Source organism: Copadichromis virginalis, linkage group LG4 (assembly GCF_057382275.1).
Source record: "Copadichromis virginalis isolate Kocher_CV1m ecotype Utaka linkage group LG4, C_Virginalis_male_GT1.1, whole genome shotgun sequence".
NCBI classification, from domain to species: Eukaryota; Metazoa; Chordata; class Actinopteri; order Cichliformes; family Cichlidae; genus Copadichromis; species Copadichromis virginalis.
In genome coordinates, this window is record NC_140621.1 from 6,223,459 (window position 1) to 6,238,455 (window position 14,997).

At 41.1% G+C, this 14,997-nt stretch overlaps 1 protein-coding gene and 1 long non-coding RNA gene across 2 annotated transcripts; both read right to left on the reverse strand.

The window, feature by feature from the left end:
* On the reverse strand, positions 1 to 939 carry LOC146710687 (general transcription factor II-I repeat domain-containing protein 2-like). The gene has a single exon (XM_085455334.1). The coding sequence runs from the start codon at positions 937 to 939 to the stop codon at positions 1 to 3; it is 939 nt and encodes a 312-aa protein (XP_085311460.1).
* Positions 940 to 6,650: 5,711 nt separating this feature from the next.
* On the reverse strand, positions 6,651 to 7,799 carry LOC146710688 (uncharacterized). Its single transcript, XR_014919996.1, has 3 exons — positions 7,215 to 7,799; positions 7,006 to 7,117; positions 6,651 to 6,690 (listed from the first exon to the last, which is right to left on the reverse strand). It is a non-coding gene; the product is annotated as an uncharacterized LOC146710688 (long non-coding RNA).
* Between the last annotated feature and the right edge of the window lie 7,198 nt (positions 7,800 to 14,997).

The following is a 14,997-nucleotide window of genomic DNA, read 5'->3' on the forward strand; positions in this document are numbered from 1 at the left end:
TTAGCTCTGGAGCGGATGCTGTTTATGATCTTCACGACGGGAGTCATGACGTGCTCGAAGCCGATCACCTTTGCGCATAACGCCTGCTAGTGAATGATGCAGTGGTAATGCATGAAGTTTGGGAACTCTGTCACCTTTACAGTGAGCGATGAATCCCGTATGTCGGCCGATCATAGCAGGAGCCCCGTCGGTAGTCACTGATACCAGCTTTTCCAACGGTACCTTTTTCTTCGCGAAAAACTCCTTCACCGCGTTATAGATGTCAACTCCCTTCGTTGTTGTCTTTAGCGGCAGTAGTGTCAGAAGTTCTTCTTTTGTGGAGAAACCATCAAATACCATCCGGATAAAGACCATCAGCTGTGCTGTACTGCTGCTGTCGACGGACTCGTCACACTGGATGCTAAACCAACTGCACTTTGCCAGATCCTGATCCAACTGATCGGCCAAGTTCCCGGACATAGCCGACACTCTTCTAACAATTGTAGTTGCCCCCAGCTGGACATCAGAGAGAGTGGAGATTACATCGTTTCCATATTTCTCGTCTTTAAGCACAGTTTTTGCAATTATCATCATTGCTTCTTTGAAATACTCCCCGTCTAAAAATGCCTTCTTTTTCTTAATCATGAAATGTGTAGCTCTAAATGAGGCTTCGGTTGCTTTTTGAGAGTTTTTCACCGGTCTCGTGAAAAAAGACTGCTGTTTGCTCAAACCTGCCTTTAATTCGCGGGCCTTTTCCGCTCGCAGTGTGCTGCCCTTTGGGTAGTTAGCATGGTAGCTTGTGTGACACGTTCGGAAATGTCTCTCCACGTTGTGCCGCTTTGCCGTTGCCACAGTTGCCCCGCAAATGAGACACACGCATGAATCTTTCACAGTGGTAAAAAAGAACTCTTCCTCCCATTCACTGTGAAAATTATATGTTTTCTTCCTTTTTTCCGCCATGTTTTCCTCATCTCCTCACCTTTGCCTTTGCTGGTCTTCACGGCAACTGTTTCCGTGGAGACCAGCTAGCACTAAATATTAGATCATGATCTAATATTTAATAATAAACATTTTTTTATATATTATCTCTAACAAATTAACGCCAATGCAATTGTGATTAAAAAAAAATAGCAAGAAAAAATAAAAATAGATGCAGCTTACTGGTAAGTTGTTATGGTGAGCTATTTTTAGAACAGGCCCGCGGGCGACTCATGTGGTCCTTGCGGGCGACCTGGTGCCCGCGGGCACCGTGTTGGTGACCCCTGGTCTACTGCAACTGTTGCTGCTCCTTCTTCTGCTGCAGTATCTGAAGCGTCATGCAGTATACCACCTAAACCAAGCCAGAGCTCAATGAGACAGTTTTTGCAGAAGTCTGTGACTCCAGCAAGACAGAACACAATTGATGAAGAACTGGCAAAAATGATAGCACTTGATTTCCAACCATTTTCTGTTGTGGATGATAAGGGATTCAGGACTTTTATACATGCACTGAATCCCATGTATCTAATTCCAAGCAGGAAGGCTCTCTCCCAAAAAAATCATCCCAGGCATATATGAAAGAGAACGTGCATCACTGCAAGAGAGGGTTAAAAAAGCCACAGCAGTGTTTCTAACTGACAGCTGGACATCCCAAACCACCACATCCTTCTTGTCAGTTACGTGTCACTTTATTGAAAATTATAAAATGGTATCCTGTCTTCTGGATTGTTTTGAGTTCAGCGACAGACACACTTCTGAGAACTTAGCAGAAGAGCTGCTCAAAGTGGCAAAAGAGTGGGATTGTCATTGTCCTGGGTCGTGCGACCCAGTGTTTTGTGTTTAGTCTATTTTGATGTTTATTGTTTGTTAGGTTCATTAAGTTATTCCAGCTCATTTGTAATTATATTACCCTTGTATTGAGCCTCCCTTGCCCTTCATGTGTTTATGTCTGTGTGTCTTGTGTTTCAAGTTCATGCTGTCGCTTCTGTCATCTTCCCCTGTACTCTGTCTTCCTGGTTCGTGCGTCTACCTGTCATGAGTCATGTCTGCGTGGTTATGTTTAGTTCATGTCATGTCTAATCTCCATGTTTCCTGTTTTACTTTGAAAGTCTGTATTCAATGTCAGTGTATTTAGTTTCACCTCTCCTGTCCTGTCGTTAGGTTCATGTGTGTCAGCTGTGCTCCCATGTGTGGCCACTTCCCCTGATCATCCCTCTTGTGTATTTAGTCTCAGTGTTTCATGCGGTCTGTGTCGCGTCGTCTGTGTTCCCACCCTCCATGTTGTCACAGCCAGTCTTTTGTAGTCATAGTTATGATTTCCTGTGTCTTCATAGTTTAGTTAAAGTTTAGTTTTGTCACTGCGCTTCTGCCTTGTTTGCACTCCTTGTCTTCAGCCACAATAAAGGCTCGCTTTTCGTTCAACTCAGTTTCGTGTCCACGCCTGTGTCTGCACCTGAGTCCTCCACACACTCTCCACACGGTCTGCCACTGCGACCGTGACAGGGATGTGGAAAACAAAGTGGTTTGCTGTGTTACTGACAATGCAGTTAACATAACAAAAGCAATTAAAATCCTGAAATGGACCCACCACCCATGTCTTGTGCACCTAGCCCAGATAGCAAGGAAACATTGAAACAATGTTGAGTCAATATCAGGCTGTGTCATTGAATCAACGTTGAAGTGTGACGTTGACCTAACGTCACTCTTGCACCCTTTTTTAACGTTGAAACAACGTCAGGTTTTGATGTTGAATCAATGTTGAAACCTGACGTTGATTCAACGTTATATTTTCTAATACTGCTGACATTGAAACAATGTCAGATTCTGATATTGAAACACTGTTGAGCTATGGTGTTGATTTTCCACCTCTTTCGCACAGTTGCTTTTTATTAAAACAACAGTTAAATCATGACTGGAAATCTACCTCTCTTTATAGGTATTTTAACCAATACTAAACTACTGCATGTTTCCATCAATACTTCAACCACCTAAACACATAATTGTACTTATTCCTTAAATTGGACACCCTTTATAAAAAAAAAAACAAATGTCTCACAATGTATCATGTCAACATTAATATCCTAAAATAAGAAAGCATTGCATGTGATGTAAGAGAGAAAAAAAATAAACAAAAAAAGGTCAATAGGCATGTTTCGTTTGCTAAATACTTTATTAAAAGACAGTTTCCTATTTACGTTTATATGATTCACAGAAGTTTGTAATTTTTTTGCATGATGTGCGTCCTGCACCCACCCAAACGATCTGGGGCGTATCGGAGCCATTTCTGCACTGCTTGTGCAAAGACAAACTCGGACATAGAGTTTGCCCCTAACTGCTGCGTCAGGCTCCAATCAAGGCAAAGCGTCTCACCTATAGACACATTTTAAGAGATGGAATTAGCGTGTCTCATGTCTTAAATGTGTATGCAAGTGCTTGTGTGTTTTGGAGGGTCTTAGAAAAATGCATACACTATTGGTCTTAGAGCCACAAATCGACCACGCCATAAAAAGTGCTATAAAAAGTTTATATATTAATATTTTTTTCCACTTTAAATTAGCCAATCTTTTAGACCTAATTCTCCTTGAAATATTCATGGTAAAATGCTTATTACCATTTATAATTATTGCTTATTATCACTAAATGCTATTACCTTATTGTGTTCTAAAATAAAATAAAAAATACAATATAACTTTGAACCAGAAAACATTTATTTTACAACTTCAGAACAATGAACACATGGGGAATGGGGAAAGGTATGAGAGATGAGATATGAGGAAGTGAGAGAGGGGGGGAGGGAAGGACAGTCCTGCTCAGGAGCAGTTGCTGCAAATGGTCAGGGTGTGGTCCTTACATATTTCGTTTCCACATTTGCAGCAGGTGGTGAGGATTCTTCATCTTTTTGTTGAGCAAAGGTCGCATTGCTTCCTGGCCTTTGAGCTGATGGCTGCAGAGGGGGATGCAGAGGGGCCTGCAGAGGGGTCTGAAGCAGCAGCATACTGGGCACGTCTCACAAACTCCGCTGTGAGTGATGAGCGAGGAAGGCGCTCTCTCTTTGCCATGTGTGGTTTCACTAAAGCTTCCCCAACCTCCTCGATGTAAATCCTCCTCCTATGTGATTTGGACTTCTTCCAGGCTGGATCGGTTGCGATCCACAGGACGAAACCGTTATAAAGGGAGACGTCAATCATATGATGGAACAGAGCTACTGGCCACCGACTCGTTCGCCTCCTGCAGGAGTATTCGCACACAGCCTGATAAAAAAAATAAAAATTAAACCTATGTATATTTTACACAAGAATATATGAGCAACAATGAATAAATTCGTGCGCAACTGATGCGTAATGACACTTACCTGATCAAGTTTGTCGACCCCTCCTTTGGATTTGTTGTAGTCAATTATCACTTGAGGCTTTCTTTTGGCATCATCGCTCACGCTTTGGGTGCGGTGTTTCGTGCTCAATAAGAGCACATTTTTGCCGCGGCGGGGCACGTACGACACGGCCGTGTGCGTCATCCTAAAAGCGAAAACTGAGGAAAACACCTCTCGCCCCCCTGTCTGACGGAGCTGCTGCGGGAGCTCTGGTTTATTCTTTCTGATGGTTCCAACCAGGGTCATTTTTCTTCTGAGGAGTTCTTCTGACAGAGGAAACGATGTGAAGAAGCTGTCACATGTGACAACTCGTCCCTGGAGCCCCTCTGTCAGCTTCAAAACGACCCGCATTCCCAGGTTGACTGCAGGGCGCTCGCCAGCTGGTTTGCCTGTGTACAGCTGCAATCTCCAGGCGTATGACGTATCCACGTCGCAGGCTGCCCATATTTTCAGCCCGTATTTGGATGGCTTCTTGGGCATGTATTGTCTGAACCCGCACCTCCCTCTGAACGGGACTAGTTGCTCGTCCACACAAATTTCCCTCCCCGGGAAGAACATCATTTCTAGGCGGCGGGTCCACATATCCCAGATTTGACTAATGGGAGCCAGTTTGCCAGAATTGCGTCTCGGTCTTGAAAGTTTGTCATCGAAACGAAGGGCCCTGCCAATGTGGTGAAATCTTTTTTCTGACATGGTAGCCCGAAATACAATGCGGCCAGTTTTCTCATTCCACAGACTGAGCGTGGACTCGTGCTTGGACCGGTAAACTCCTGCCAGGATCAGTAGCCCCACGTAAGCCCGCAGCTCGTCGCTGTCCACGTCTTTCCAATTTTCGATCGTACGCCTCCCCTGGAGATTCGTCATGGACACAATGTTCAGCATGATTTCATCAGTGACAAAGATTAAAAAGCTGGATACCGGGTCACAGATCCGAGCGGCGGCGTAATGCGCAGGTCCGGTGTACCCAGTAGCGGCTGGAACATGATGCAGCGTCTCGGCGTTTGTTGGATTCCACATTAATCCATTTTTACTAATCCACCCCGCTGGTGCTTCCTCTGTGTCTCCGCTCTCAATTTCAGAAGATTGGGCTCCGCTTGAGTCGGAACAGGACTCCAGCTCCTCCGTTTCCTCCCCCGTTGAAATTTCCTCATCATCCCCAGAGTCCTCTGCAGAGGAGGAGGAGCTGTCCTCGGGATCCATGATCATTCTCAGCGCTTCTTCCGTGTTGTAATGTCTTGCCATTTTGGAAAAGACTACTCCTGCCTCTAAAGCTCATATTTATAACCACGGCTTTAGTGCAGCTGCGTAAACAACCTGCGCTTGCAGACAAAACAAAGTCTTTAGTTCTTAGGTTTACATTTGTTGTTTGTATTGCAGTGTGGACCTCAAAGGAGAAAAAACGTTTGAAATCAGACAAAAAAAGGAGTTAGACACACACTCCTTTCTTCTTCTTTTTTTTTTTTTAGACACACACATTGATAGTGACCCACACTCATCATTTGAGCTGAAAAACACTGCTGTAAATATGGGATTTTCCAGCAGGGGTCAAATGTGAAGCAAGGGCGCCACCTGGTGGACAAATAAAAAGATTACAACTCTAAGGCCCCTACTGCAAAATGAAAATGAAACTTAAACATCGACGATCCCTTTGACCGTAATTAATTTGCAGTGAAAAATAGCATTTATAATGGGTTTCAATGGGGCACAAATCGACCACTAAGCCCAATAGTGTAAGTTTATTTGTAGCTTAGCCACTGAAGCTAATTGAAGGAAGTCAGACTTGAATTTTGAAATAAAATCATATCAAACTTTTTTTTGGAGAATTTGGCTATAGTCCATTCAACACTGTGCAAATGGCATGTAATCAAAATTTGAAAAAGCCACAAATCGACCCTAAGACCCTCCAGGTTAATCAACAGGCCGTTGTTATGTATTTAAATCACATCTGACAGCTATTACAATTTATAGTTACAAAGTGTACATAACCTTTATATACTTACCATTGCCTTATTTGCCTCTTGTGATTGAAGAGCTGGCTCTGCATTGTTTAGCTCCTCAATGTTGTGCAAGGGCAAATCCAGAGGCAGTACCCCAGCATCTACCGATTCATTGCGGATGGCTCTGACCTCCTCACGGAGTTCATTAACAGCTCTCGTCAGGTCTGACAGAAAAAGATAAATTTTTTTTAAGTATTTAAGAATACAGACAACTTGTCAAACGTTTCCTTGTGTCACACACAGATATGTACAAAGACACTAGACAGTATTTTATTACCTGGTACTTTCACTCGAGGGGCCTGGGGAAACCATTTTTTGGTGGGCTGCTCATCCTCTGAGTCACTATATGTGTACAGGGGATTTGGTCTAAAGAAAAAAAGTTGAAAACGGTCATAAGTAATTACAAATGTGCTTTTGGAATATTTTTTCCTAAAGTTACAGTTTGATTTATAACAACACACACAGGAAACGGAGATGTGCAAGAAGGTACAGTATACAAGGAATTTTTGAAGTGCACAAGTGTACACGGCTTTGCATTTATAAAAAGTTTACAAGCTTCCACTTTTTGGACTATATTATGTGGTGATATTGCAGTATGCAAGCACCACAGATATGTATAAAAGACAAGATCATAAATTCTTAGCAATCAAAGATATGTTTGTGAAATAAAAAAAGTTTTACTTGTGCTTTCTTTTATGACTGGTCTGAGTTTCAGCTTCGGACTGAAGGTCAGACATATCACAGTGTTCACTTAGATATTTCTGAAGACTGCGTTCTGCTTCGTGAAATGTGTCTGGAAGTACAAACACAATGTATGGCCAGACATAAATTAGGACACGAAAAACTTGTTATTGTTACATTTATACAACACCAATCCAGATGATACCCACCATGGCTTATTAGAAGTCGGACTGGTGCATAGGTGAGCCATGTTGCACCAGGATGAACTCTCCTCTTTACTGCGTCGTGGATCCTGAATGTGTCTCACGGAGGATATGGAGGCCATGACAATTTCTCCCCATTTATCCATGATCTAGGGACTATTTCTGTACCACCAGTGCTAAACTGCACAATGCACCAGTCTTTCATTTTTATCTTTTTTTTAATTTGGAGTCCTTTTTTGCCCTGTCTAGGATAAACAGGAAACAGATAATTACAATATATTTCATAGTCACTACAAAACTTGATCTATTGATTGAACTAAATAATAAATAATAGCTTAAAATGTATATAGGCAACAATTACAAGCAAACCCGTATATGTAAGCATTTAAACACTGAAGATAATAAAATTAACAGTATTTTGTCTAAGTCTGCCATTGTAGGAATTCATGGCACCGAGACAAAAACATGGCGCACAGTGTGGCGTCAAAATAGGCGCACACCTTTGACGCTGCGTTTTCTCCGTCTTCCTCGTCCACACGTAAATGCTAAACGCAGTTTACGTGTGGACAAAAGGTGCAAACGCAAGTTAGGTGAGCGTGCAGCGTAAAGTTAGGTGAGCGTGCAGCGTAAAGTTTGAATTGAGTGCGAATCGAAGCGGGTGCTCACCAATCATTAAAAGTAACAAAGTCATTGAACACATTTATACAGTTACCTTTACGTTTATCAATCATATATCACAGATTTACAATTTTTTGTAGTACTATGCTAAAAAGCAACTACAGAGCGAAAGTCTGGGTCAAGCGCCGAGGCGACGGCAAGAACAAAGGAACCCTCGAAGCGTTAAAGCTAGCTTTGTAAGGGAATATAACGGAAAAGTATGAAACGAAAATGTTTTCTTTGTTGATAGACTTTGTTTGCAGTGCAATTTATTTGTTGCCGGATTGTAAGATGAAAGTAGACACAATTTCGGGCTCCCACATTTTATCCGAAACACTTGTTGGACTTGCTGTCCAACTAAGAAAAAGGCACAGTTTGATATTGCATTAATCTATTATTTAATTATCCACACTTAACAACTCTTGCACCCAATCCATAATAAAGTAATGACAGGAAATGTTATATAGAACCAAAACATGGCAGTTGTGTTCATTATTGATTTTATTCTAGAATCACTGTTTCCTCCTCCTCCCTTACCGGATATGTCTGGACAATGTTATATGATGAGTAATCGTTTTAAAATATCTATACACATGCGCACACACACACACGTGTGTGACATTCTTACCTTCTCCAGGGTACTGTATATACTATGGCTACAAGTTTGCATCATGGTGCTGATCCAGAATGCTTCTCTTATTATTTATTATTAATCTAACATAATCAGTTTCTTAATGTATTATCTTTAAAACACAGTGTGTTTTTAATAGCATAATTATAATAATCCATAATTATGTGGATATGCATATCAGATAGTTTTTAGTGAAATAGAAGCCTTCCAGAAAGACAGGGGAAAGCCCTGCAGCTTACTCTAAAAAGAAATGGTGGACAGAGCTACAAACCCCTGACACCCAGTTAGCAAACAGCTATTGACCAGCACTACTTTTGCAGTTAATAAAAGGACAGGTAGTGTTTGTCGTGCTGTTGCGCACACACACAGCATGCTGATTTGTTTTAATTTGTCAGACAACTTACCAACGTGTACATAATAAGCTAATACTGTGTGCTATAGACTACAGTGTACGCTGTACACCATTCTTATTGTTTTCCTTTGCATCAGTCTGTGTCTCCCAATTAATCTGTTTCCCTACAGCTCCGCATCGGTAAGGCAGCAAAAAATGCACTTGCTCTGTGAGAGCTTGTTCCCGGCTCTAAACCAGAGCACTCTGCTGTCAAGAGTGAGCATTGGTTAATGGTCACCATGTGACTGATGCAAGCTAGATCCTTTTATTTAGCCAAACTGTGATTAATAGTTAAATGTTATCGTTGAGGGGCACAGGCAGGACTCCACGTGCACACACACACATAAAAAATAATAAACAAATTGCTTCAAGAAAAGGGCACTTGGGGCACCCATCAGGAAAGGGGCAGGTGCTCAAGCCCCCCCACAGGCACTATGTGGCCACTACATGAAACATATGAACACTGTAATTTTTTTTAAATATTAACAAGAAGAGTTTACCAGCCTCTGTGCTGTGGGACAGCACTGAGTGCTTCTCACTCAGCTTACTTTGGTGAAGGAACTGGCGAAATCTGGCTTGATGAAGTGTAAGGTAATAAAAATTATGGAAAATATTTTAGGTCAGTCTTCTCTAGTGTCATACAGAAACTTTATTATAATTAAAAGACTTTTCCTTTTCAAGAAAGTCTTAATAGAAGAATCATAATTACAGTATCTCACAAAACGAGTACACCTCTCACATTTTATAAATATTTTGTTATATCTTTTCATGGGACAACACTGAAGATATGACACTTTGATACAATGTAAAGTAGTCAGTGTATAGCTTGTACAACAGTATAAATTTGCTGTCCCCTCTAAATAACTCAACATATAGACATAAATGCCTAAACCGCTGGTAACAAAAGTGAGTACATCCCTAAGTGAAAATGTCCAAACTGTGCCCAAATGACGTCATGTGTCTTGGTGTCATGTGACTCATTACGTTTACGAGGTCTCAAGTACAAATGGGGAACAGATGTGTTGAATTTGGTGTTATTGCTCTCACGCTCTCCGATACTGTTCACTGGAAGTCTAACATGGCACATCATAGGAAAGTATTCTCTGAGGATCTGAAGAAAACAATTTTTCCTCCACATATATAAAGATTGCCTAGGCTATAAGAAGTTTGCCAGCACCCTGAAACTGAGCTGCAGCAATGGTGGTCAAGAACATGCAGCAGTTTAACAGGACAAATTTCACTCAGAACAAAACCTAATGTATGTTCTATCCAAAACATATATTTTCAGGTGTGCCCATCAGATTGGCTGGAGCTGGGTCGACTCGGTGCTCTGGCAGAGTTGAAATCTATCACAACAACAGCTGGGGAACAGTCTGTGATGACGACTGGGACTTAATTGATGCTGAGATCTTTTGTAGAGAGTTAAACTGTGGGACGGCACTGAGTGCTCCTCACTCAGCTTACTTTGGTAAAGGAGCTGGCAAAATCTGGCTTGATGAAGTGGACTGTTCAGGAAATGAAAGGTCTGTGACTCAGTGCCAGCACAGAGGATTTGGATCACACAATTGTAGACACAGTGAAGATGCTGGTGTCATTTGTTCAGGTAAGAAATCTATGGAAATGTTTCAGGTCAGTTATTCTAGTGATATACGTAAAGTTTATTCTATCCATCCATCTTCTTCCACTTATCCAGGGCTGGGTTGCAGGGGTAGCAGCCTAAGCAGTGAAGCGCAACCTCCTCCAGCTTGTCCAGGGGAACACCAAGGCATTCCCAGGCCATCTGAGAAATATAATCTCTCCAGCGTGTCCTGGGTCTGGCCTGGGCCTTCCTCCCAGTGAGACATGCCTGGAACACCTCACCCAGGAGGCATCCTTGTCAGATGCCTGAACCACCTCAACTGGGTCCTTTCCATGTGGGGAGCATCAGCTCTACTCTGATCCCCTTTTGGATGGCTGAACTTCTCACCCTATCTCTCCGCTATCTCATTCTTTCGGTCACACATAGGGTGAGGATAGGGATGTAGATCGACCAGTAAATTGAGAGCTTCGCTTTTACACTCAGCTCTCTCATCACCACAATGGACCGGTGCAGCATCCGCATCACTGCAGCTGCAGCACCAATCCGTCTGTCAATCTCTCGTTCCCTTCTCCCATCATTTGTGAACAAGGCCCCAAGATAATTAAACTCCTCCACTTGGGGCAGGAACTCGTTCCTGATCCAGAGTTGGCACTCCACCTTTTCTGGCTGAGGGCCATGGCTGAGAAGGTTTTCCCCTCAAAACTTGAAATGTATAAAATCACCTACCAAAGAACACTGATAATTATTGTGACTTAATGTTAACATTAAAAACACTGTATCTTTTATCCCAAACTTATATTTTCAGGTGTGCCTATCAGATTGGCTGGAGCTGGGTCAACTGTGTGCTCTGGAAGAGTTGAAATCTATCACAACAGCAGCTGGGGAGCAGTCTGTGATGACGACTGGGACTTAATTGATGCTGAGATCTTTTGCAGAGAGTTAAACTGTGGGACGGCACTGAGTGCTCCTCACTCAGCTTACTTTGGTGAAGGAACTGGTGAAATCTGGCTTGATGAAGTGGACTGTTCAGGAAATGAAAGTTTCCTAATTGAGTGCCAGCACAGAGGATTTGCATAACTGTAGTCATGGTGAGGATGCTGGTGTCATTTGTTCAGGTGAGCGACACCGTGAGGTCTATATATACTTGGATACTATAACTAATGATGCAAGGAACCCTGTCAGACTATATATTTAGACATTATTGAAACTTTTCTACACTTACCTTTTAATACAATGTTTTTTTTATTTGTAAGTTTTTAAATTTAGCATTCCAGCTGTTGTAAAATGATAAATGTCCATGTTAACAGGTACTTTAAGTATTCTAGCACTCAGCCAAACAGGAAGCACTCAAAATACTCTGATTAATAATTTCCCAAACAAAATTTGAAGATCCATTTTTTAAGAATGACTTATTAATAGGTTAAAGAGAAGTATAAAGTAATTGATATCAGTGGTATTATTTACTAATTTAAAATTATATGTACAACAGATCTTAAAATAAGGACAAACTATGTCAGGGTTGGCACCAGAGCATTTGGACTGGATGAGTAAGCAACTTTGACAAGGGCAGATTTGGCTCAATCATTTTGTTATTCCTTTAAAAAAAAAAACATGCTGACACATCACACACGTTATTTCCAGAGGCTTTAAACTAACACACATTTGAATTTTGAAGAGTACTACAACAGTCTGTCCTCTACTATTACTAAACTCACACAATGGGCCACCTTTATTAGCTACACAGCAAATTTAAGAATAATCAATAGTCATAAACATAGTCCATCATAAATTACTTTCAAGGACACATGAGCGGTACTTTAAAATCTAACCTGCTGGTTACCACGACTGCTGCAGAAACTACTGTTAACCAAATAATTAAATTGAGCTTGCACTCTAATAATTTATTGGTGACATGGGTGGTCTTGTTTTTCATTAACAAACATGATTTAATGTAACTTGAAGTATATCAGTAGAGCTCAGCTGAGGGAGCACAGCGACTTTAATGGGCAGGTCTCGTCCCCGAGATCCATGTTTACAGGAAAACGTTTCCACTGAGGGGAAAATACTACTCGAACTACTAGCAACAGAAAAAAGGAGCTATATATAAAATTGTTGAGTCTTCAGAGTTGAGACTTTAGAAAACTTTCATTTCCACTTAAAGCAAGCTTTTTTGGAAAACCAGAAATGAAAGCAAAAAAAAAAAACTAAATCCATGCAGTACTGAGGTATGATGTGTTCTTCTCTTTTCAACACAAGACAGAGATTAACAAATTATTAAGTCTCAGACTTGGATTTAATTCTTTTCAGCGTTTGGGTGGTAATTTACTTTATTTTATTTATTTCTTCTGTTGTCAAGCTCTAAGTCAGTACTTTTATGTATTAAAATCACAGTAGAAGCTGATTATTATTTACTTGATTAGGGCCCTCAATTTTAAAGTTACAATTCAGGGTTGTGAGAGGGTCTATTTATCTTTTGATAGTAGGTCCATGATAAGGTCCCAGTAGCTTTGATGCCTAAATCTGGCCAAAGAGTGAATAAAAGCCAAACACATTTGTCATTGAACAAATAAGGTTCATGTATTAAAACAGAGTTTGTATATGTCCGTTTTTAGAAACACATGATTGTTTTGGTTTAAATCTTTTTATATTATCAAACATAATGTGCAATCATGTGACAAACCAACTTCTACAAAGATAAATTAAAGTTAATTGACTTGATGTTAGTGATGTAGCAGATCAAAAGTATTGGTCAGGCTAGCAAAACACTGACTACATTAGCTTAATATCAGGCAGAAAAATGTTCTTTTTACCTTATTTCATCTTATTTTCCATTTTAATATCTGGAATCCCTGCAGAAACCCAGCATCTCTCTGACATCTCCAAGCGGAGGTCTGGTCTGGGGTCCTGAAGGTTCAGAGATCACCAGGGGTTACAGCTTTGTCTTCACCTGCCTTATGAACTTCAGCTCCACTCCAGGCAGTTTCATTCTCATCTTCTCGGGCTCCAACATCACACACATCAAGACAGCTGTCAACAACTCGCCTTCCTTTAGTTTCCCTGCAGCTGAGTATGGACACCAGGGCAACTACAGCTGTGTGTATGAAGCAACAGCAATGCTGTCAAGGAAATTCACCTCTCTGGAGGCAGAACCAATTTATCTGTGAACCAGAGGGACACTACAGACCGTATTTACATTGCCACATGTTGATGCTGAAATCATTAGCAGTATTTGTGGTCATCCATTTATATCATCCATCATGTAGCCATCAGCAGGGATCACCTTTCCGAGATAGAGCACCTCATTTCTGAACAGGTCCCATTTGTCTGGTCTTAGTTTAGATGTTTGAGAACATATCCTCAACACATTGTCTAAGTATGGATTGCATATTTTGTGTCTGAGGCCTGCTTCCATACTATACTGAAAAGCTCAGGGTGCATTTGTGAGGCCAAACACAATCCTGTTTGATTCATACCACATCCATGGTGTTTTAAAGGTTGTGAATTTTTTTTAATCTTCACTGATGCTCTCCTGATAGTAAGTTTTAGCTACACTGAACCATGAATGTGTGGTATGGGGTACTTATCGGATTTGCGTTTTTAGGTTTTCATTTTTGTGTCTGACCAGGGGATCCTACAGTTCACCCTTTGAATCACTCTGAGTCTTTTCTGTGGTTAAGAGTGGAGTCTGAATGCTGTCAACCACTACTGAATCAACTTGGTGTTCTTTTATGTACACCAGGTAACAGCCTAACCTCCTCCTATCAGTGTTCCAGCTGGCAGCCTATTGTCTCTAACTCTGTTTAAGTTAATATATATGACTTGTAAAATGAGCATGTATATTCTAAGTCTATTTAAACATCTTTTTTGTTGTTTTACTGATTTTATAAATGTATAAATCCAGCAAATTCAGTGCTGGCAAACATTGGCCTTCATTTCTACAACAAGGTACTGTTCATCAGAGTCAATGAATGCATATTTACCTGGAAGAAAAGAATAGGAGCACAGTGGAAACAGGCATTTGTGTCTCTCCAGGTCACCACAAGGCAGAATTCAAAGCAAAAGGGGAACACAGAGATGCTTGTTTTTAGAGCAGAAGGAGCGACTGATGAGGAGGAACAGGCTGGGGGAACAGAGAAAGACGTCCGACGATTTCATCACTTCAGCCAGACTTAAAATCAGCTGGTGTGATTAGATCCTTAATATGCTTTTGAAGCTTCATGCATATCAAATAACAAGCATTCTGGGAGTTACATTCTGATAGTATAGCACTCACAGATAGTACACAAAACTTTAATATTACTGACATTGAAGAAAACCAACGGCATTCAAAAATTCATCTCCCACTGGTCCTTAGCTATACCAAGTTCCCCTGCTTTAACCATGATGACTGTGACTCAGGACTTCTAATTGGAAGTTCAGTGGTTTAAATCCTGGTTCCTCCAGTTTGCACCACAGAGTCTCCTTTAGCAAGATTTTGAACCCCATATTTACCAAATATATCCACAACTACCAATCTATTTAACTTAACTCA